General features: G+C 33.6%; 1 protein-coding gene across 1 annotated transcript in view; it reads right to left on the bottom strand.

Annotated features, from left to right (window-relative positions):
- Positions 1-3,070: 3,070 nt before the first annotated feature.
- Positions 3,071-25,704, bottom strand: part of LOC112399576 (kinesin-like protein KIF20B) — a 30,020-nt gene continuing 7,386 nt past the window's right edge. The window contains exons 3-18 of the mRNA XM_024744812.1: positions 21,954-22,040; positions 21,736-21,852; positions 20,819-20,957; positions 19,728-19,912; positions 17,903-17,939; positions 17,211-17,438; positions 15,563-15,674; positions 14,476-14,547; positions 14,241-14,387; positions 13,424-13,586; positions 12,576-12,866; positions 8,531-8,670; positions 8,109-8,247; positions 7,014-7,242; positions 6,197-6,249; positions 3,071-3,256 (exon numbers count right to left, since the gene is read on the bottom strand). Of these exons, the coding sequence (XP_024600580.1) occupies positions 3,071-3,256; positions 6,197-6,249; positions 7,014-7,242; positions 8,109-8,247; positions 8,531-8,670; positions 12,576-12,866; positions 13,424-13,586; positions 14,241-14,387; positions 14,476-14,547; positions 15,563-15,674; positions 17,211-17,438; positions 17,903-17,939; positions 19,728-19,912; positions 20,819-20,957; positions 21,736-21,852; positions 21,954-22,040 (2,325 nt within the window). The remainder of the gene's footprint in view (positions 3,257-6,196; positions 6,250-7,013; positions 7,243-8,108; positions 8,248-8,530; positions 8,671-12,575; positions 12,867-13,423; positions 13,587-14,240; positions 14,388-14,475; positions 14,548-15,562; positions 15,675-17,210; positions 17,439-17,902; positions 17,940-19,727; positions 19,913-20,818; positions 20,958-21,735; positions 21,853-21,953; positions 22,041-25,704) is intronic.

Raw genomic sequence — 25,704 nt, forward strand, 5'->3', positions numbered from 1 at the left:
ATTTTTAAAAATAATGTTCAACCAGTGCATTATTTTTATCAGATTGTCTCCTAACATCTTACAAAGCTGTGGTAAGTCATCCCAAAGTGGAATAACTGGATTTTCCACTGATTCATACCTCTGTTCTACTTTCCCTTTAAGTAATTCTGAACTTATGATGTAATTTTCTCACCTATGACTTCATCAGTGGAAATGACTAATCCTTTTGCCCTTTAAGAAGACAAGTTATAAAGATGTCTGAACCCTTTATCAGGAGAGAAAGATGGGATCTAAGCAAGTTAAAAATGACAACAATCAGAAATTCAGAGCTCATAAGTAAATCCTGAATATCCTGAGAAGAGATTTGAGTCATACATACTATATGGATATAGTCCCTAAACCCTGAAGTGAATTATAGTAAGTGCAATAAAGCTTTTGTGATCAAGTAATGTTGTTCTCTTAATTTTACTATATTTCAGTAACTAGGATAGGACTTCTCTGGTGGTGCAGTGGTTAAGAATCCGCCTGCCAATGCAGGAGACACGGGTTCAAGCCCTGGTCCAGGAAGATCCCACATGCCGTGGAGCAATTAAGCCCGTGTGCCACAACTACTGAAGCCTACGCGCCTAGACCCTGTGCTCCGCAACAAGAGAAGCCACCGCAATGAGAAGCCCACGCACCACAACTAGAGAAAGCATGCACACAGCGACAAAGACCCAATGCAGCCAAAAATAAATAAATAAATTTATTTTTTAAAAAAATAACTAGGATAATTACATAAGGTACTTCAGAAAATTTGTTTTGCACCTGATTTTCTTGTTCAGATATTCATATTATTCTTTCAGAAATTTTTGTTTTATATCAAAAGATTCATAGAACATATTCAGAACAGCCTTGTCAGTGAGAAATTAAAGCATTAGTCTAGCAATAAAGATGAAATAGGTTTTACTGTATATAAACCTAATATAGGTTAACATAAAAAGTAAACATAAATAGATAATTACTTTAATTCAATATTTCTATCACATTCAACCTATACATATACTGCTTACCTATATTTTGCTACAAAAATTAGTTCTGGTTGAAAAGTTACAGGTAAGCAGATTGTAGCATATCTCTGGTTTGTCTCCTTTATCGCTATTCTGAAGGCTTATTTCTTGAACCGTTTACATGGTTATCAGCTTCCCAAAGTACAGATACATTGACCTCAAACAAGTAAATTCACTTTCATAGGGAAATGGCTTTGCATTCCCTTTAAGAACAGAAAACATACATTCAGTAAAACTATCAACCCCCTAATCCTATCCTAGTATTTATAAGGAGTCACATATTTTGTTCTGGAGATTTTTTAGTAGCAGGTAGAGGGGAAGAAGGGTGGCTATAGCTACAATTTTATGATCCTTTACGTAGTCCCTTTAGTCTCTAACAACAAATTGAGAAATAGCCACAGTGGTTACGAATTTAAGGAGGAAAAAAAAATACTTTATGTTACCTAAACTTACTTAAATCTACCCATATCCAAATTATTTGTCACTAACAACTAGAGTTATTATACAATCACCTTCTTCATGAATGGGTTACCCTTAGGATTAGTCATACCACGTAGATCACTCGCTTCTGCCAACTTTCACTTCCACTTCCTAGTGATCTACTGTTCCTGCATTCTCAACTACCCTATATTCTCAACTACTCTGTGGCACCGATCAAGGTGAAAAACTAGAGGAACAGTGCTATGGAAATCATAACAAGGTTATACTCCCTGTAGCTAAGGCACCACTCCTTCAATGATAACAGAAGGTGACCATGCATATTAGTTTCAATCTATTAGCTCACACTTTATTGGATTAATATATCTAGTGCTATATTATCCTTTAAGTTATCTACTTTTGAAAACATTAATTTTACTGAGGTTCTATGAGGTGTTTATTATATTGTTGTATTACCCAATTGTTTTTATTCTTAACAACCTCAGGAGGCAGGTATATTTAACTTATTTTACTAATGACCAAAGAAAGACTTAATTTATCCATTTTTCTCAAGGTGAAGCAGCTAACTAGGTTTCTTTGGTTTTTTTTGGTTCATAATTCATAATATATTATTACTCATAAATATTAATAACATTCTAAATCCATCTTTTAAAAAAATTTTATTGGGGTGTAGTTGCTTTACAATGTTGTGTTAGTTTCTACTGTACAGCAAAGTGAGTCAGCTAGATGTAGACATATATCCCCTCTTTTGGATTTCCTTCTCATTTAGGTCACCACAAAGCATCGAGTAGAGTTCCCTGTGCTATACAGTAGGTTCTCATTAGTTATGTGTTTTATATATATAGTATCAGTAGTGTCAATCCCAATCTCCCAATTCATCCCACACACCCCTTCCCCCTTGGTATCCATATGTTTGTTCTCTGCGTCTGTGTTTCTATTTCTGCTTTGTAAATAAGATCGTCTATAGCAATTTTTTCAGATTCCGCATATATGCATTAATATACGAGATTTGTTTTTCTCTTTCTGCTAGTTAGGTTTCTAAAGCTAATGCACCTTCTCTTAGAAAGGCCTCCCTCCCTGTATCAGACTGTAAAAGTTTTCCAAAAGACAGAATGAATAGCTTAGAGACAAGGTGAAAGCTGCCATGTTCTTCCATATAACCAGGGATGTATAGTATAGAGAAGCATGTGACCACTTTTTTTTTTAGTAATTTCATAGAAAACAAAACTTGACCACATTTGTCTTTAGTAATGTTTAGCTCAAAGCCTTACTGTCAAATGGCTTTTCCTTCAAATGAAAAAACAATGTGGAGAAATTCTGGCAGAAAATGTACTATAATCATGAAGATGAAAGTGATGACTTTTAACTACTATAGGCACAGAAGTAAAAGAATTATTGTCATGTTAAAGTGATAAAAGCACAATATCTAAAAACATACTTATTAAAATAAAGGCAGCTTTAAATATACCCATCCTCTAGACAGTTTATAACATGTTAGTGTAAAACTTAGGGACATTTATATTTTCTCAGTTTTTTTTTCCTTAGATAAGTAAATTTCCTTCTCTTTACAACTCTTCTGTTTCCTGGTTTAGGAGTTAGCTTTCTTAAAAGCCTCCTGCTAGCAGCTGAAGAGTACCTTTCTTTGCTGGTGGTTCATCTTGTTGAAGTTCAATTTCATTTAATCTTTTTCTTCCTGAATAGGTTTTAGTTTTGCTGTCCTTAGACATTTCAATCATTTCATTACAAACCAATTTATTGTTTATTATTAAAGTAGATGTACCAGCATTGTCCTAAAGTAAAATAAATTAAAATTAGTTCACATATAGAAAGCTATAATACATTTAAGAACTATATAAATTATGATTCAATACTGTATCATAAAAATTTTATTTTCAAGTTTATTGAAACATTTTCTAAGTTATTTCTTAAATCTCACCCTAAAATAACCAATGACTCTAGGAAGTGAGCAATATTAACTAACTTGTACATTCACTAAGGACAAAAAAAACTTGTTAAGTGTGTAGTTTCACCCCAATACTAAAAACAAATTCATCTTTAGATTTTCTATGGGAATCAGGTGGGTTAGAGACTTATTTACAGATAACCACAGAACCCTAAAACACTTACCCTAAGTCATAAACAAAATGTGCTTTGAAAAGAAAAATATGAAAACACTATGACAAAATTGTTTCTTATAGGTGCTTTTACTTAAAATCTTGAGTAATCTTGAGTAACTGGAGAAACTCATCAATTGTTTTACAACCAAAGCTTCTCAAAGTAACAATGTCTTTGTTAGTTTGTTCACAAGTCACAGAAAAGGTTCTAGCCTTAGCTTCTAGCTTATGTATATCAAAGATACACAGTCTACACACTGCTTTAAAAGTGAACTCCTAGCCCTACCTCCCATGACACCACCTTCAGAGCTCCGGTGGCAACATGCATCCGTGAGCCTACCCCTGGGCTGCCTACCCGAGGCCCACCTCTACCCATAGTCCTATATATGAGTCGAGCAAACAGGATGTCTCTGGGCCCTTGTCCCTAGTGGGCTGTACAAAGGGCTGCCTGCCAACCTGGCTCCATCAACCCTTCATGACCAAATGATAGCTGGCAAGCTCTGCTACCCAGTCCCTCTGCTACCTCCCACCCTACCATCTGGCAAAGGATGGACCCTCTTCTGTGCATTGACTACCTGTGGAAATGTGACCAAGTAGTGTGAAATGCATGTTTAGCAAATGTTAGGTACTGTATTTGAACCAATAAATGTGAATCCTTCTGCACGTGGAAACAAACAAAAAAAAACAAAAAAAAATGAGCTCCTAGTTTATCTAGATGATAAAAGCCATTTAGATTTTTATTTTTTAAGGCAAAGACTATGCCTCCCTAAAAGGACAGCAGAAGAAAAGGTACCCAGAAAGAGGAAGGGTGAAACCTCAGCAGTTACGTGTATGTTTATAAAGTAATTAAAAGTATGGTAAAGGTAGAGATTTTTTTAAAAGCAGAGATTAATTAAATCCCTACATACTGGTAGCAATCCATTTTTTGGGGAAAAAAAAACTATATGAGAAAACAAAACATCATTTTACATCGTAAAATCAGCAAATGTTCTTAAGAGATATAGATAAAATGACTTTAAGTCAAAAAGTAATGCATTATTAAAAAAAACCAAAGTATTTTTAGATATCCCTAAACAAAGGATATCATGAAGAACAACCTCCCTGCTTTTTCACAATTAGTCTCTTGGTGTCGCTGATAAATGACAAAATCCTGGGGTAGAGGGATCAGACCTCTGACAAACTTTGAGTTTTCAAACAGACCATGACAATTTCAAGTTGTCTCCTCTTCCACTCTCAGACCTATCATAATCACCTAGTCATTTTTTTCCTCCTTCAAATTATACAATCTTCACCAAGAAAATCCATCCTCCACAAATCTCAGTTATTCAAAGGAATGTTTTCTGCCTAGGGTATGCTTGGTAGGAAGGATGCTAAAGAACCATGCAAAACAAACTTTTAATCATTAAAAGAGTCTGCTTTCAAAACAACCTTTGGAACAGTGACCCTAGATCAACAGTTAATCAACACCATGAGGTTAAGTTCTCTTAACCCTAGGCAAGTTATTTGACACCTCCATAAAAATAAAAAATAACAGTATCTACATCATAAGATTGTTCTGAGATTTAAACAAGTAAATATATGTAAAGAACTTAAGAGTTCATAGTAAATGTTCTATAAAAATGGATATATATAAAAGTCTCAAAGAGCTACCAGCCAAGTTGGTTTTGTTTTGTTTTTGATGTAGGAGAGACATTATGGGGTACTACTGTACTTTCTACTTTAATATAGCTGAATTTTTACAACTAGCAGCTATTTTTGTAACTAGAAAAAATAAAGGAAAAGGAAAAGATCACAAATTGTGTAAACAATAGCTGTAATGTCTTGTACTAAGTACATTATTTTGGTTACCTTTTTAAGTACTGGGTATTAGATACCAAGATCTTGAATTATTTATCTCTGATCATATCTTAAAATATTCAGCTCTTTAGAAGGACAAATGTAAGTTAAGAGAAGGTCAGGAAAAATATTAAGTTTAGAATTTTAAATTCACTTCACCTCTATGTATACCTGCAATTTCATATTTATATCTATCAATGTCAAATTCATCTACAATCATTTAGAGTAATTATCTGATATGAAGGTACAAAGTGCTAGAGATTTTCAGGATTCCAATGCTGCACACTGCTCAGGCCATATCCTAAATTTTAAAACACTCAGTAACTTCAGACAAAATAAACACCATTTAAATATATCTAACCAACACAATAAACCTAGTAAAAGAATGACATAGATCTGTATGTGCTGCCATAGAATTATCTCTAAGATGTCTTCTAAGGGAAGAAAGCAAGACACAGAACTACAATCCCATTTGTACAAATATTTTTAAAAGTGTGTTTGTTTCATATATATATATATACATATACACACACACACACACACACACACACACACACACACACACACACAAATCTTTTCTGGAAGGACTAAAGAAACTTTCCAGAGGCCATCTTTGGAAAGAGGTATGAGGGTGAAGGCATTTATGCTCATCAATTTTTTTTATCACATTCATTTATTACTTTATTTTTAAAATAGACGTACCTAGTCATAATTCATGCTGCTTATTTTACTTAATTATTAATTTCCTTATCAAGACAAAATAAAACTTAAAAGTATTACCTTAATAGATTTCTCAAGCTCTTGAACCAATGAATTTAAATTAATTTCTGATTCTGAAAAAATAAGAATATTAAAAATGAATATCTAAGCACCTAAAAATTATATCACTGAATAATCATGAAACATAAGCTGCTATAGTAGACGCTTTATTGTTATACTCAGGAAAAAGAATTTTCACAGCACTAGAAGCACACAAGCGCTTAGCTACAAATTCTACCACCAGAGAGTAATGTTTCTGAAAAAGCCACTTTCAAAACTCAGGGTAAAAATGAAACACGTATGCTCAATAGTAAAAAATTTCTGGTATAATGTCAGAAAGGAATTAGCTGGTACCTTTCTGATACACTTCAGAATGAGACATCACTTACCTGTTATTTTCCACCCATCTTGTTTCACACAGAAAAGGGCCGAGTATTTCATCTAACACTTGAAACTCAGATGTGAAAAACCATATATATATATATATATATATATTTATATAAATATATATTTAAGTAAATATATAATATATATATAAACAAAATTTACAGCTTTACAATTTCCTATGAGATTTCTTAATTTGCTGATAAAGCTATACTTAGTTTTTGGTTTTTTCTGAGAAGCCCGTTTTCTAATAATATTGGTCTAAAAGTAAAGAAAAGCAAAAAAATATTTGTACTAGTAAGTTACTATAAACTCATACAAATGGTAAAATATTAAATACATTACCACCATCATTTTCTGGCCACTTGGTAAATAAGCTGCATAAATCTCATACTTACCAACTGTCTTTTTATGAATTTATAACATCTACATGGGGTAAAATACATCCACTTACCATTTTCTCTCTTTTTTAACTCCTCCTGGGTTTGGGTTAATTCTTCTTTGGTTTTAGCTAATTCAGCTTTAACTTGATTAAACTTTAATTCTAAACAAGCAATAGCTTCCTGGGGGTCAGCAAGAGATGCAATACATAAGTGAGCAATTTCAGCCTGTTTCTTAATATCAGTGACATCATCTTGAAGAGAACCAATAATATCTTCAATTCCTACATAATTCTGTCCTTCCTAAAAATAGCAAAAACCACATACCTAATGTTAACAGTGGCTTTCACTATTTCAGTGTGGTATCATCTGATTGAGAGTTTTAAAAATAAACAGCAAAAAAATTCACAACTTTAAAATTTTTAAATAGATTATATAGAACTACCTCCAATTATGAAAAAGTTGTGCTCCATTACTCATTTTCTGTTCTATGGAACATGAAACATTATGTGTCCCTGACATAGTTTGGGATTTGGTCTGAATTATGAAACTGGAAATTTGTTTCCTGCGCTAGCCGAACAAAGCCTTTGAAGGCTCATTATATAACCTGAACTAGGTAATCGTAATTGTTCTGGAATGACTTATCATAGTTTATGACATTGTTTTTATGGAGAAATAATGTTTCAGGTGTACTTTCAGTTATATAATGAGCCTTCAAAGGCTTTGTTTCCCTACTTTCCTCAACAGTAGGGAATCGTCAGTCAGCCAAGCAACAGTGATCTTTCTATATATAAATGTTTTTGTTTTAATCAGAACAGAACTAAATGACCCTTTAGATCTCTCAGCCATTTAAAATTCTTTAAGTTTAATACAAATCTGAGAGGGGTATCCCATAATCAGACAAAAAGGTATCTACCTACAATCAACACAATGACTCAATCAACACCAAACTGAGATATAAATGTAACAGATATATATTTTTATAAGTTCAATAGCTATATTTAAACGATTTGTGCTTACATTCTTAACAAAGCATGCTTAATTATAATAAAGCTACATATTAAGTTTTTTGTTTTAATTCTAAAGTATATTAATATTTCTCATCATTGATGTGGTATACTAAATCCTGGTACCTAAACCTCATGGATTTAATATTTCAGTTAACATACTTCAGTTTCAGCTTTCACGGCACGATCTTCATTGTTTGGTTCTTCTTGAGTGTCACATTTACCAATCAAATCCTTGAAGATAGCCAAACGACATTCAGCATTTTCTTCTAATATCTCTCGTTCCTGAAGGAGAGTTTCTCTTCATAACAGAAATTAATCCCATTAAGAAACAGAAAAAGCACTACTTCGTGCTTTTATTTTAAATTTCTAAGATTAAGTACATTATAAATTAAAAGTCAGTTTAAATAATCATTCATGTATAATTCACAATCACCATGGGGATTAGTAACAGCTATTTTTAAGCCTGCATGAAGGTCATAATTCAGAAGTCACCTAATATAAAATAAAAAGCCCAAAAAAAAAAATTTAAACAAGTAAATAAAATTCTCAATTTTTACCAGGACATGAACGAAAAAACTTACTTAAAGTCAGCTTCCCGTTGAGCCAAATACTGAGTAAACTCCTGTGTAACTTCTTCACGGATTTTAAATTCCAATGTTAACTTTTCTTTTCTTTCATTTATTAGTTTTTTTTTCAAGTCTTCTATTAAATCCAAAAGTTTCTAAAATATAAATATTAAAATTCTAATTAAAAAAACAAATATATTCCAAGAGAAAGACTGTCCAAGTGTTCAAAAATAAAACTTTTTCCATTTAGGTTGTAATTATGCACCCTTTTGTTGGAGATGATATTTTCACTGAAAATTATGTATTTGCAGAGATTCAATAATCTGAAAAATCAAATACGCCTCTCCATGTTTTAGAAACAGATATACAGTAATTCAAATGTCTCACTGTCTAGCTACACAAAGAAAGAAGAGAAAATAAAATTTGAGCATCTATTATCTACCAGAAACTACTTTGGGAAGTTCATATTTTATTTCATTTAATCCACACAACCCTCTGTAAGCTTGGTAGCAGCATCCACATTTCTTAGGTGGAGAAAGTAAAGACCAGGTCTGTGGTACATGCTTAAGTTTGAGTTTAAAATTAGTCTGTCAAAATATAAAGTTGAAGTATTATATGGAGTAGTTACTAAGAACCCCCAAACATGTTCCAAAATGACAAAGAGAATGTTACATAACTTAACCTATTGGGGACTTCCCTGGTGGTGCAGTGGTTAAGAATCTGCCTGCCAATGCTGGGGGCATGGGTTCAAGCCCTGGTCCGGGAAGATCCCACATGGCGCAGAACAACTAAGCCCATGTGCCACAACTTCTGAGCCTGCACTCTAGAGCACGTGAGCCACAACTACTGAGCCTGTGCTCTAGAGCCCGCGAGCCACAACGACTGAGACCGTGCGCCTAGAGCCCGTGCTCTGCAACAAGTGAAGCCACCGCAATGAGAAGCCGGCGTGCCACAACTAGAGAAAGCCCGCGCACAGCAACAAAGACCCAACACAGCCAAAAATAAATAAATAAATAATAAAATAAATTTAAAAACTTATCCTATTGGGCTTTTGTAACTATTCAAATGTGAGCAACAACTCTGTCTTTGAAAGCACATACATAATTAATCACGTAATACAGACAATGAACAATAAGGCAATTACAACTTGACATCATAGCCAGCATAGATATGTAATAAATTTTAGCATTCAAGAAAAAAGCCTAATATTCTTTTTCAAGGTTTTTGATTAAAGTTTCTCAATAATAAATTAATAAACTCTCTCAAAGTTACAGATCTTTCAGTTTTTCAATTTTGTATTTGAAAATATTTCTATAGATATCCTGACTTTGAAATTCTGCTTCTAAGAACTTATACTGAGGAATTAATTATATAATAGGACCCAGCGTTTTGGCTGTAAGAATGGTCACTGTGTTTTTTGCAACAGTGAGTGGTTGTATGTAAATAAAGAAAAAGTGAAACCCAGCTCAACAGTCAAAGAGATGGGTTCAACTATGGTACCATCATACAGTAAACTACTGTAATGAATTATGATGACATATTTATAATTCATACTTTTCACAATTTATTTTTAAGTGAAGAAAATTAGGTTACAATATTATAATGTATAGTAAAAACCTACTAACGTGAGCAGTAGATTAGAGAGAGATTTATATTTAATTATTTTCCTCTTTTTCTTTTTCTAGATTCCACCAAGATTATATAATACTTTTATAATTTTGAATAACCACAGACTTTCCCACTGTTTAAAATAATAAATAGTAACTACTGAAGAAGAAATGTGGGAGACTTAGAGAAATCTGCATGAATGTGGGAAACCTTGGAAAATTGGTTTCTTTCAATAATTCTCAATAACAATTAGTTTTCTATCATTGTTAGCATCTGACAAAGTTTTTGGTGAAAAAAATTCTGGTTGATTAGCCTAGTTAAATGAATTGTAAGTGTAAATATGCTAATATCAATATATTTCATAATGATCTTTAATACAATCCTCTAATTAAAATGCTAATAATGTAAAGCATGCAAAGTCTATAATCATTTTTTAAAATATTAGGAAAAAACCTCGATTAAATTTTAAAGTACCTAGTCATAAAATAAATAAATAAATAAAAATAAAGTACCTAGTCAACATTATAAGATATGCATTTACACTATATAATCCTTTATAAACTACACTATTTTTCCCTAATAAATTCTGAAATTCTACTAACATTTTAAGTTTAATGGATATTCTATATAAATTTCAGTTTTGAGAAGATCAATAAAACCTAAAATAGGACTATTAACAGCTCATTTTGTCACTGAGGGAAGTACTACATTACAGAGATCCAAGGTAAACAAGGTCCAATCACATAGTAACCAGATTAACTGAGACTAGTGGCATCTAAAGCTTTCATTTTCATTTCCTAACAACACAGGCACAACTATAGCTTTCAGGGACACTGAAATAAACTATTAAAATGAGAGTATTTAACTCAATACATCATCCATCTACTTAGACTTCTACAGTCCAAAAGAGTACTATGATGTCAGATGTGGCAATACCACTGAAGCACATCCATGAGCACAGGATTACTAGTGTTCCTGTGACGCTGGTAAGAATACTCCATGTATACATATGTAATAGTTATGAGCAGTTAATGAGGGGAACTGGTACTGTGGACATGATCTACATTTCAGGATTAATAACAACTTAAATATATGTGTGAATTGTATTCGGACAGAGGATAAAAGAACTGCCACTGGGCTTCCCTGGTGGTGCAGTGGTTAAGAATCTGCCTGCCAAGGCAGGGGACACCGGTTCAAGTCCGGATCTGGGAAGAGCCCACATGCCACGGAGCAACTAAGCCCGTAAGCCACAACTACTGAGCCTGTGCTCTAGAGCCTGTGAGCCATAATTACTGAGCCCGCGTGCCTAGAGTCCATGCTCCACAACAAGAGAAGCTACCGCAATAAGCCCACACACCACAACTAAGAGTAGCCCCCGCTCGCTGCAACTAAAGAAAGCCCGCGTGCAGCAACCAAGACAAAATGCAGCCAAAAATAAATTAATTAAAAAAAAAGAACCAGCATTAAATCTTGTTTACCATAAATATAAGACAGCCAAATAATTTTTGTTTTTGAATAAATAGGATAATCAGTACTGGGCAGACATTTTGCACAATTGTACTTAAGACTGCAAAGTAAAAGTTTGGCGGAGTATGCTAAAATCACTGGGTGAAAGGATACTGGGGAACAAGATATTCACATGGTGTCAAAGCATCTTCACAGATGATACGCTTTTACAATGAAGAGAGATCTAAACACAAAACCTTAACCAAATGAGCAAAATTTAGCATCACCAAAAATGGGGAAATCAGACATCAGCTGCCTCCTGATGTGATGTAATGGGAAATTCACAACTTCACCTATATGATAGGCTTATCTAAAGTGTTAAACCTGAATCAGGAAATAATAAGACAGATCCAGACTGGAGATACTCTACAAGACAACTCACCACAATTTTTCAAAAACATCTACACTAGATTAGAGATTAACTAAAGAAACATGATAATCAAAAGCAATGCATTAACTTTGGTTGTAGATCGATAACAAAGTGGCTATAAAGGAAATACTGACCACTGGATAAATCTCAATATGGACAATATAACATTACGTTATTGTATCAATGTGAAATTGCTTAGGTATGAAAATGGTCTTTTGATCATGAGGAAAATGTCCACGTTCTTGGGAAGCATGCTGAAGTAGTTATTTGTAAGGTGTCATTATGTCTGCATCATGTTTTCAAATGATACACCAAAAAGATGTGTATTCACACACTCACAGAAAGAGAATTAAAGTAAATATGATAAAATGTTAACAACTGGCAAATTCAGGTGAAGTGCAAATGCGTATTCATTGTATTATTCTTTCTGTGGATGTGAAAATTTTCAAAACATGAAGATGAAAGACAAAATTAGTGTATTGTTAAAAAAATGAGAGAAACAGCCTTAAGAATTATTAACCCTAACTTCAGAATAATAAATAAGCCAACTTCAGAATATGAGTTCTTAATACATACTCTCTTCTCCTCATGGCTACTGAAAGCCTTATCATCCTCTAATGTTTTATCTAGATCTTCATCAGTAAATTCACTTTCCACATTTTGCTTTTCTTCAGCTTTTTCTAGATCCTCAACCAAATCTTCATCTTCCACCACGTCTTCTAGACTATTTTCCCATGAAATTGTGGATCTCTTTTCATTTAGTATTTTATTATCTGAACTATTAATATCTAGTGATACATCTTGAGAAGATTTGGCAGGTCCAAATGATTTCTCTTGAGAGGAATTTAAAGTGTCTGGAACACAAACCTGTTAAAATATTCAATGTAACTTTTAAAACAGAAAAGGCAAGAACTGTCCACACAAAACAAAAATTTTATAAATTTAAGTCAAATGACAACTTGAGAATTAAAAAACAAAAACAATGCAAACGAACATGCAAGAAGGAATTAGCATCCTTAAATAAATATTTGATAAGAAAAAAGCTAATTACACATGTATACTACAGATTAATTTACTTTCCTGGGTTAAGTCCTTAGTATCAATACTATTCCTAGCAGGGGGTTTCCTGATTAGCCACTAAATGAACCAGATGGACAGCAGAGCTGACAATTTGCTGCAAGAATTACTCGAAATTTGTAATGGGTAAGTTTATTTATTACTGAGGTCATTTTACTCTTAAGCAGGGGTTACTTTCAATATTTTTCCTATGTCCTACTACTTGATCAAGCATTACATTTTAAATTTTCAGTTATTTTCTAGGTTTAGAGCTATTGCAAAATGTATTAACTACTCCAAGAAAAAAATAATTAATACTCTAATGATAAGAAGCTTAATAAATTGTGCAGAAATTTAATTATATTTACTTTTTGTGCAATGGCTGAGAACTTCAACACATTGAGTGTCTCATCGTAGGCAAGAAAACATTGGCTGATGTTGACAATCATACATATTTTCCCTTTACCGTTGAAAAAACTTTGAAAATAGTGGGTCAGTTTACTTTCCCGGAAAGGCACATGCTGTTGAAACCTACGGAAAAATTTTTCAAAAAACTGTAAGTTAAAACATGTCTCATGAAGTCAGTATGCTGATAAATTTTACAAAGAAATAATATAGCTATCATGGACTTAAATTCTAGGTTAATAATTAGTTCCACCCATAATAATCATTTTCTGTTTATTCATGTTGTTTTCTTTAAATACTACTACTAGTTATAATAGTAATTCTAATACTAGGCAAAATGTAAAGAAAGTCATATTGAATCGGGTTGTGTTTTCTAGTGTAGGCCAATCACACAATATATACACCTTAACTAGAAATGGTATAGGCTGATTCACAATTAATGCAGAAATCTATCACATCTAGAAAAACAGAATGCATTAATAAGAATAACGTGGTTTTAGATGCTAAACCAGCATCATCAGAAGCACTATCCAAGATGTCTGTTGATATATATTTGCTATGGAAAATATTGTGTTTACTTGATGAGCCACTGGCATTGACTGACATTTTTTTTTATTTCTATCATTTTTTTAATCCAAGATTTCTAAGTAATTTTAATTACAATCCATATATAGTCATAAGAAGCAAGTTAAAAACAAGAGAACTTTCTAAAACCAGCAAAGCTGAAGGTCTAAATATTGTAATACTTAATATGCTAATAACATGTTCAGCAACTCTTACTTTGACTTTTCACTGTTCTTCAAAACATTGATACACTTTCCCAGAGTCAATAAAGAAGTGTTGATGTTCCCAGTCTCTCTTAACCTTTCACCTTCATTCTGTGTCTTCATGCTTCGTTCTGAACCAGCAAGATCACATAAAGACAATCTAAAAAAAAAAAAAAAAAAAAACTTAAAAAAATTCTTCAAAACAAAACAATTCAGAATAATTACAATTTAAAGAATGCTCAACTTACTCACTGACTCGCATTACACGAGGCATTTCCGATTCTTCAATCTGTAATACTCTAATAGTGAATATGCTGTGACTAAAAGAAGTAAACAAAGATCAAATATTATCGTTCACTTTTAATTTCTGCATTCTAAATAGGAGACAAGCATCTAAATCAACATCTATTTATATCCTAATACTAGCCATAGCTCCAGCACTGCATTCTCCAACTAGCTGTCAGATATTTCAATTCAGTGCTCCACTATCACCTACATACCACCCAACTACCTAAAACAAAATATCTTATCTTTCTTGCACTTAGCCCCAAATCCTTCAAACCTACTCCTCTTCTTATTTCTATTAACGAAATCATTTATAATAAAGTCTCAATTTGCTTGCAGAGATATTACTAGTTAAAATGGTATTATTTACAGCTAATCTACTTTGAATATATACCTAAAGCAAAGTATATATCTGGCCTAAATACAGGCTTATCTGGATTATATATTACCTTCACTCCACACATGGGGGACAGGGTTCTTTCCCCCTTAAGAGAAAACCTGTTTTAAGTATAAACTTAAACTTATTTTCTTTTGCCTCTCATCCACCAATCCCTTCCATCAAAAACATCCTTCCTTTTCCTTTAGCTATACAAAAACATATATCATACATATGATATATGATATATATATCGCATATCATATATGATACATGATATGTATATCATATATCATAAACATTAAAAAAAATCCTTCCTTAGCCCTTTGAGATTTTGGCCCAACTCAGTATGCATATAGTGTCTGTGTTCATGGGGTAAGTAGGAAAAACACAGAGAAAAGTCCACCGTTACAGGTAACTAAAATACTGAGCTTAGATATTCACATTCAGAAAGAGTAAAAATACCTCAGACTGAGTGTATATTAGTAAATCTTACATTAGAACAAGAAACAGTCCTGATAATCTTATGTGTTTAGTGCTCTTCAGTTTACAGAATGTTTTTATGCCTATGAATTCATTTAATATATCAGAGAACCTACTGTCCACTTTAATCTTAAATTAGTTGTGTTTAAATTAGCACACCTCAGGCTTACACCACAGGGTTTACTCCTTACCTTCTACTGGAAGCATTGTTCAGTTTTGTGAAAGCAACACTCTGGTGCTTTATTCCTAGTTTTAAAAGTCTATATGCTTCCTTGGAATCAGATACTTGAACCCACTGTAGATCTTTAAAAAATAAAGAGGACACATATCAATTTATAAAAACACAGCATTTGCAGTACAATGTAATCTCTTTGAAGATATGTAATCTCTTTCCCAAAGACATATAATAAAATCTTTCTTTTAATAACACGCCCTAGGTATAGTCAACTCAGCTATTCCATACTGCATTAGAAAAGAATTACACAAGGGACTTCCCTGGTGGTGTAGTGGTTAAGAATCCGCCTTCCAATGCAGGGGACGTGGTTTCGATCTCTGGTCGGGGGACTCAGATCCCACATGCCATGGGGCAACTATGCCCGCACGCTCTAGAGGCCACATGCCACAACTAGAGAGAAGACCACGCGCTGCAATGAAGATCCCGCATGCCACAACTAAGACCCAATGCAGCCAAATAAATAAATATAAAAAAAGAAGTATGCACGAAGAGGATATTATAATGATTTTCCAGTATTTAAGTAGTACAAACACAGAAAGTAAATGTTCTTCAACAGAATCTGCCAAAGGGAAAATTAAAAATAGGTAAGATTCCTTACAATTAGACATCCAGAAAAAAAAAAAGACAAAATACATTACAGATTAAACCTAGAAAATTACCTAGCTATGAGACATTATAGACTGCAATTCATTTGTGAGTCATGAAGTCAAATTTATTGAGTCACAACTAGCATTTTGTAAAAATGAGGTACAATATAGAAAACAACAAAGTGCATTCCTTGTAGTAAGGGTAAGTATAATTAATGAAACTTTTCAATTGTATATATGTATATATATACACATGCAGGTACAGGATCATGATGTTATTAATATGTATTTCCTACTGTGGGGTAGTGATTTTTAAAAGGTTGGAAAAACAGCACTATGGAACAGAAACATTTACTGATACATGGCTCTGAAGTTTGAATACTGTTACAAAGCAGCAGAATAATGTGAATACCCACACACACAGCTTTTCCCATCCCCTAAAATCCAATCAATAATACTCTAGCAAATACAACATTAAACTAGACCCCTTCACCTTCAAGTTTAATTAACATACCAAAACATACTTTCAAAGCACAAACTATTATTTTGATGTTAATAATCAGTATACAGGACCTCCCTGGTGGTGAAGTGGTTAAGAATCCGCCTGCCAACGCAGGGGATACGGGTTCGAGCCCTGGTCCGGGAAGATCCCACATGCCACAGAGCAACTAAGCCCGAGCACCACAACTACTGAGCCTGTGCTCTAGAGCCCACGAGCCACAACTACAGAGCCCGTGTGCCACAACTACAGAAGCCCACGTGCCTAGAGCCTGTGCTCTGCAACAAGAGAAGCCACCACAATGAGAAACCCGTGCACTGCAACAAAGAGCAGCCCCTGCTCGCCACAACTAGAGAAAGCCTGTGCATAGCAACGAAGACCCAATGTGGCCAAAAATAAATAGATTAAAAAATGAAAAATAATTAGTATAAAAATTTTCAATTTCCAGTCTGCTTTCCTATAACAAAGCCTAGAAAGGAATTTCAGAGCAATAAAGTAAAAAATACTCACTAGTATACCTTTTATAAAAGAATAGCCCTTTACATCTTGGGAAAGGCGTAGCATCTTTCTCTTTTGGAATTTAGATGAGACAGGAACAAACAAATCATAAATACATTCATTGTAAATCTCAAAGAAAGAAACCCACACAGAAAATTTTATATTATTATCCATATTCAAGCTCGCGTGTTCACAATCTCTCATGGACTCTTCAAACTCTGGGATATTCAAAGAGTTTGTTAAACCTCCTACAGAAAATAAAAAAGATAATCACAAAATTAAATGAGACAATAGGATAGATCAAGACTCCTGAACTTGAAAAACTAAGTATCCTTAATCTTTTGACCAGCAATGTTAAAAACTTTTTGGACCAAAGCAGATATAAATATTTGTATTAACCAAAATCCCTTATCTTTCTTTTCTTTTCTGCAAATACGCTAATAAATGTAAAAATAATTTTACGTAAAAATTAAACATAAAGGACAAAGGAAAAATAGTGTCTCTCTCGAAACAACATGAAAGTTAACCAGTGAAAGGGACTTATTTATTAAGTCAAAATAAAACTTTACAATGACTGATATTTCATATAGTTATGTACCATTTTCCAAGTATTACTGTTTATTAAAGAAATTAAATCACCAGAAGTGATTCAAAAATTAAAAGCTTTTCAAATAATCAACATTTTAAAAGTAAATGAGAAAGGAAACCTTACCATAAAGAGTATCATAACTGTCACTATGCATAACAACCTGAAAAAGATTTTTTTTAAAAGTTAAAAAACATTGTTAGTTAAGATTAAATAACCAGCTTATTAATTACCTATCCAAGTAAGCCACCTGCCTTTCATCTACTCAATTCAACGACCTCTATTAATTTCCTTCCTAGTGAAATAATACATCCTAATAATAGGAAATTTGGGAAACCACAGAAAATATTAAAAAGAATATCATCATATATAATCACTGCCACTCAGAGGCAATTACTAGTAAAATTTCAATATAGTCCCTTCTATATTTTTCCCTACACTTATTCCATTGTAAGCTTTTTCTCTCTATAATTAAAAATTATTTGTAAACATTTGGTGGCTGCCTAACTGAAGAGGTGTGATGTGAAATGACTTAACTAAATAATACTAAGATAAACATCTTAATATATTATTTTTTTCTTCTGTAATTTAATTGTTCCCTTAGGCCATATACCTAAATCTGAATTGGTGGATGAAAATATGAACTTATTTTAAAGTTCTCACTCTTAGTATAGTATTGCCAAATTGCTTTGGAGAGAGACATTTTACAACCAATATATGAAAGTGAAAGTGTGTATTTCACATCGTACACCTGAAACTTCTATAATATTGTACATCAACTATACCTCAATAAAAAGAACTTTTAAAAAAAGTGCATATCTCAAGTTTTTAAAATTTTAATAATTTCATAGGCAAAATAATACTTTGTTTTAACCAGGTAACTTGTTAGGGAAAGTTTTTCTCATTATTAATGACTTTAATTTCCTCTATGAATTATCCATGCAATTATCCACCAATCTCCATAAATTTTGTTAAAATACTCACAATTTTACTTGCAGAGACCATAATCATGGATTCTGAACTTTGCTCTCCACTGAGCAACAATATTTTATTACCTTGAAACACTGATTTCTAAATTACTTTACGAAGAAAATCCCCATCAGTGTTTTGAATATATTTATAAAGACTGTTAATAGTTTTTAACAATTTTAAATAGATAAAATAAATATCTGAAAGCATAACACAAAATCCACAAGGCAAAGAAGGAATAAATAGACAAGTATACTTTATAAAAAAAAATTTATTAAATAAAAAACTATTAAAAAGAAGAAAGAAAAGAGGAAAAAACATAACCTAACAGATAAGACACATGAATTAAGGTAGTAAAAGATTTACGACATGTTAAATGAAAGAGCAAGTTACAGAATGTCTGTATAATAAAATCTCATTTTTGTTAAAAAAAAAAAGACCATATCTTACATATAGAGAAAAAGATATGAAGATATATGCAACTATATATGACTATGTTTCTGTGTGTATATATAGACACATACAGAAAGCTCTGTACATAGATTTTTTTGTGTGTACAGAGAGAAAAAGATCAAAAAGGATATGTTCATATCTGCTAATATTGGTTTTCTCTTCAGGAATGGAATTATAGGAAATTTTCACTTTTATTTTTCACATCCTCTTGTTTAGATTTTGTGTATACATATTACTTTTACAATTAAAAAAAAGAATTAAAAAAAATCATTATATAGAAAGTTGCTGTTTCTACAGCAACCAAAAAAGATTTAAGAACCATTTACATTTGTATTGTTTAAACATTTCTGCTGTTTGTACGGTATGAAATAAGAAGAGATGACTTCAAAAAAGCTTTTAATACTTTTCTCAAAAAGAAAAGACAATAGCCACAAGCACCACAAAACAGTCCAATATAGGCTGAAACAAACTAAAGAGCTACTAAAAGGTCAGGATTATGTATATTTTACATACTAAAATACTCCCATACCTCTTTAATTTGTCGAAGCAATGCACTTTTGCTAGCTACTTCTTCTTTCTCTTGGTCTGGTGATAAACGTAAGTATTCTCTGGACCTGTGTGGTTTAAGGGTCATCTTTGTACACAGTCTTTCCTGAAGACTATCAAATAATACATTCAAAGTTCGAGGTACAATGCCAATATTCTCTTCTGTGCCTGTGAAAAGAATTTTTGTTTTATACTCTCTTAGAAAAAAACATTCTTGAACTACCAAGGCTCCTTTTATACCACTAACAGGCAAGAGTAAAAAGGTGAGACAAAAGTGAGAGAAGTTGAAGGATTACTCGGTTTTCCATCATTTTGGTCTTCACTGTATAACTGACATTTTATCAACTATTATTCTGATGCAAAACCTGAAATTTTACATTCAGATCAGGCTTTAAGATTGGCTATCATTCATTATCACAAAGTATAAAAGTAAAATAAATTATAAAGTGTTTCCATGGTTATCCATGCTTAATTCCCCATGTCACATCAATCCTTTTTCTAAGGTTTTCTTAAAAATATTTATTTATTTATTTATTTTTGGCTGCGTCAGGTCTTCGTTGCTACACATGGGCTTTCTCTAGTTGCAACAAGCAGGGGTTACTCTTCGTTGTGGTGCGTGGACTTCTCATTGCAGTGGCTTCTCTTGCTGCAGAGCATGGGCTCTAGGTGTGTGGGCTTCCGTAGTTGTGGCACACAGGCTCAGTAGTTGTGGCTCACGGGCTCTAGAGTGCAGCCTCAGTAGCTGTGGCGCACAGGCTTAGCTGCTTCATGGCATGTGGGATCTTCCCAGACCAGGGCTCGAACCCGTGTCCCCTGCATTGGCAGGTGGATTCTTAACCACTGCACCACCAGGGAAGCCCCCTTCTGAGTTTTTATCATCATGTAATTCTCTACATATGGGTAAAGTAGTCGATCTGAATTAAAAGCCATTGGCAATACACATTCAATATGCTATTACTATTAAAAATGGAGCAAATGTGCTAAGCAAAGGAAACATAACTATAAGAAGTATTATGAAAATGAGTACATTATTAGTGCCTCTTTCTTCCTTTCTAGAAAAATAAAACTATTTACCTTGAAATGTATAAGTTTTTCCTGAATTGGTTAGCCCATAAGTAAAAATCAGCCGACTTTGTCCTTTCAAGAGGTCTTTAACTGGCTGTAGAATGCAACCCTGGAAGAATTCCTTCTGTGTAGTTTCTGGGCCAAAAACCTAAACAAGCATTTTTTAAAAAAAATCTTTTTAGAATGTTCAAGTTAATATCCACAATGAGTTCTACCCTTTCATGTTTTTAATATTTAAAAGATTTGTCCTACAAGATTCATTCTTAAAATAGTTGCCATATCCCCAATTCCCACAAATACACCTGCTAGTTTAACTACTTTCAAAAAGCTTTCAAAAAAAAGCTTTCAAGATAGAAATCTGACCCAACCAATAACTTTTTTTTTTTTTGGCTGTGTTGGATCTTCGTTTCTATGCGAGGGCTTTCTCTAGTTGTGGCAAGCGGGGGCCACTCTTCATCGCGGTGCGTGGGCCTTTCACTGTCGCTTCCTCTCTTGTTGCGGAGCACAGGCTCCAGACACGCAGGCTCAGTAGTTGTGGCTCATGGGCCCAGCTGCTCCACGGCATGTGGGATCCTCCCAGAACAGGGCTCGAACCCGTGTCCCCTGCATTGGCAGGGAGATTCTCAACCACTGCGCCACCAGGGAAGCCCCCAACCAATAACTTTTCACCTAGATTTTGAAAAGGATACTTCCCTCCACCAAAAAAAGATTGCAAGAATTCTACAAAGATTTTCTCACTTCCAATTATATATTTACACACCTGAAATTTGAGTCCTACCATTGAGAAAAAAATACCAGTACCTAAGATCTAAGTTTCATAAGCACAAGATGTATATAGTTCATTATATATAATTAGGTAGCAATTTAGCCTAAGCCAAGTTTCTTTTCCTGAAAAGAAAAATCTTCCATTTCACATGGGTACCTACCTTGGAAAAACTGAATGTCTGTGCCATCTGCCCAGAGCTTTTCTCACTTAATCGACCAAGGATACTTTGAGGATCCTTCAGTACAATGGTCTGTGAATCCAGAATATACACACAGCCCTAGAACACAAATAAATAAATAAAAACTAACAATAAGTAAATTAAAACAATGGTATTTTGCCCATTTAATGGAAGTAAAACATATTAAATTCAACACAAACCTCAGACTCATGTTCTTTTTCTGACTGTGTCAATGGTCTTACTCGAAGACAAACCTGGAGATAATCTTTGGATTCCAAACTGCTTGCCTTAAAAGGAGAAAATATTTTAAAAATAAAAAATATGGCTTTTCAGAGATCATCTTTCTTTAAAGTGGCTGATTGCTATAAAACAATCTGAGATTATACAAAACCTCTAAGCAAACAGTGACTCTTCTGTTTTTAACCACTTTATATGTTTAAAGAAAAACAAATCTGTTTTTAAAAAAACAAAAATACCACAAAAGACTCAATTTCCTCTGCCTTCTATATTTATACTTGAAGTTTACAATATGCTTCTTTGCCATAAGATCCTAACCTTTAAAACCAATACAAATAACAAGGCTCTAAGTCACTAAAACACAGAAACGTAGAATAAATCACAAGTAACCAGAATAGTCTATTAACCCAAAAGCTCAATTGCATCACACACTTAGAATTTTTTTTGCTGTATGGCATTCTCTTTACTGCTTCCTTTGAGGAAGAAATGAGCTTAGTTCATTTTTTAAAAAATAATTTTAAATAAATGTTTTAATGTTTTTTTTTAAAAAAGGAAACAATGACTTGAAAAACACAACTCACCAAACAAGACACAAGAAGTAGACGATTTGAATAACCCTATATCTATTAAAGAAATTAAATTTACATTCAAACAAAATAATCCCACAAAAAAACTCCAAACCCTGGTAATTCATTGGTAAATTCTCTCAAACATTTAAGGATATAATCACACAAATTAAAGACAAACTCTTTAAGAAAATAAAGGAAGAGAGAACACTTTTCAACGAATTTTGAGTTTGCCATAACCTGGTCACCACAACCTGACAAAGATACCCTCAGAAAAAAATTACAAAACAATATCCTTCATTAAGATAGAGGCATGGGCTTCCCTGGTGGTGCAGTGGTTGAGAGACCACCTGCCGAAGCAGGGGACACGGGTTCGTGCCTCAGTCCGGGAGGATCCCACATGCCGCAGAGCGGCTGGGCCCGTGAGCCATGGCCACTGAGCCTGCGCGTCCGGAGCCTGTGCTCCGCAACGGGAGAGGCCACAGCAGTGAGAGGCCCGCAGAGCGGGGGGGGGGGGTTAAAAAAAAAAGTAGAAGCAAAATGTTCTCCAAAGTGGTTGTACCATCTTCTATTCCTACAAGCAATGGATGAACATTCTAGTTGCTCTGCATGCTCACCAAGGGGTGGTGTGGCCAGTCTTCTTCATTATAGCCATTCTAGTGGGTGTGAGGGTGGTATCTGATTGTGGTTTTAACTTATGCCTTTCCCTTTTTTTTTTTTTTTTTTTGCGGTACGCGGGCCTCTCACTGTTGTGGCCTCCCGCTATTGTGGCCTTTCGCGTTGCGGAGCACACGCTCCGGACGAACAGGCTCAGCGGCCATGGCCCACGGGCCCACGGGCCCAGCCGCTCCGTGGCATGTGGGATCTTCCCAGACCGGGGCACGAACCCGTGTCCCCTGCATCGGCAGGCGGACTCTCAATCACTGCGCCACCAGGGAAGCCCCTATGCCTTTCCCTTTTGACTAATGATGTTGAGCACCTTTTCAGGTGCATATTGACCCTACAAATATCTTCTTTTGTGAAGTGTCTGTTCAAATCTTTTGTCCACTTTTATTAGACTGTTTGTTTTCTTATTATTAACGTGTAATTGTTTTAAATATATTCTGGATAAAAGTTCTCTGTCAGAATAAAAAAGAGGCAAAAATCCCCTAACAAAAATATTAGCTAATATGTAAAACAGGATAGTACATCCTAACAAAAAATGGTTTATCCCAGAAAAGCAAGGTCAATTTAGCATTCAAAAATCAATTAGGGTACTTAAAAACATTAAAAGAATGATAAGAAACTTTTATCTCTAATAGATGCAAAAAAAGTGCATTTGAATGATGACTTGAATTTGATATATGAATTCAACATCCATTCATAATAAGAATTCTTAGCAAACTGGAATAGAAGGGAACTTCCTTAACCTGATAAAGAGCATTTATAAGATACCTATAGTTAACATCATACTTAATGATGAAAGACTGAATCAAAGATGAGTAGCAAGATGAATAACAACCCAGGGATTTCTGCTCTCACTTCTATTCAACACGGTACTAGAGGTTCTAGAGGTTTTAGCCAATGTAATCAGGTGAAAGGAGGTGGGAGAGGAGGAGGAAGGGCGGGGGAAGAGAGAGAAAGGGAAGAGGAGGAGGAAAAGGAAAAAAAAGGAAAAGCATCCAGAATGGGAAGGTAGAAATAAAATCATCTTTATTCACAGACAACATGAACATACAAAAATCTGACATCTTCAAAATGTTACTAGAACTATTAAATGAGTTTAGCAACGTAGCATAATAGGAGATCAAAATGCAAAAATCAATTGTTTTTCTACATGCTGGCAAGAAATAGAAGTTGATTTTAAAGAGCGATACCATTTAGGATAACCTCAAAAATTATGAACTACTTAGAGACAAATCTTACAAAAGATATGAAACACCTATATACTGAAAACTAAAAAACAGTGCTCAGAGAAAGTAAAGGAGACCAAAATAAATGGAGATACACCTTGTTCATTATTTGGTAGACTCAATGTTGTTAATATGTCAATTCTTCCAAAACTGATCTACAGATTCAATGGAATTGCAATCAAAACCACAGGAGGCTTTTTTTTTTTTGGTAGAAATTTAAAAGCTCATTTAAAAACTCACAGAGAAATACAAAGTACCTAGGACAGTCAAAACAACTCTGAAAAAGAAGAAATTTGGTAGGCTAACACTACTACCTGATTTCAACACTTATTTTAAAGCTACAGTAATCAAAACAGTGGGGTATTGGCAGCCAGACAAAAAGATCAATGAAACAGAATACATAGAGTATTCAAAAATAAACCTCCAAAAAAAAATAAAAATAAAAATAAACCTCCACATACAAGGGCATTTAATTTATGACAAAGGTGCAAAGGAAATACAGTACAGAAAGGATAGTTTTTTCAACAAATTATGCTAGAACAACTGGATATCTATATGCAATAAAAAAATAGGAATTTGAATATATACCTCACATTATACAAAAAATTGATTCCAAATGGATCATAGACCTAAATATAAAATTAAAACTGTAAAACTTCTGAAAGAAAACAGAAGAAAATCTTTGTGGCCTTCAGTTAGGTAAAGATTTCTTAGATACGCCACAAACAGCACAATAGTAACAGAACAAACTGGTAAAATGGACTTCATCAAAATTAAAAACTTCTCTTCCAAAAACACTTAAGGGATGAAAAGACAAGCCATAGAGGAAATGTTTGCAAAGGACATATCTGACAGATAGATGTATCTGGAAAACATAAAGAACACTTAAGATTCAATAAGAAAACAATCCAATTTTATTTAATGGGCAAAAGATTTAAATTGACATTTCTCCAAAGATATACAAAAGGCAAATAACCACATGAAAACATATTCAACATCTTTAGACATTAGGTAAATGCAAATATCAATCTGATACCAATACACACCTATTAGAATGACTAAAAATAAAAAGATGACCCGTAATAGCCAGCATAAAATTGAAAGAATAAAGTTGGAGGACCGACAATACCCAACTTCAAGACATATTATAAAGCTACAGTAATCAAGATAGTGTAGCACTGGCAAAAGAACAGAAGCAATGGAACAGAAGAGAGCCTAGGAATAGGATCCACATGAATATAGACAACTGATGTTTG

The sequence above is a fragment of the Neophocaena asiaeorientalis genome, unplaced genomic scaffold, assembly GCF_003031525.2.
Source record: "Neophocaena asiaeorientalis asiaeorientalis breed wild unplaced genomic scaffold, Neophocaena_asiaeorientalis_V1.1 scaffold131, whole genome shotgun sequence".
Classification (NCBI taxonomy): domain Eukaryota; kingdom Metazoa; phylum Chordata; class Mammalia; order Artiodactyla; family Phocoenidae; genus Neophocaena; species Neophocaena asiaeorientalis.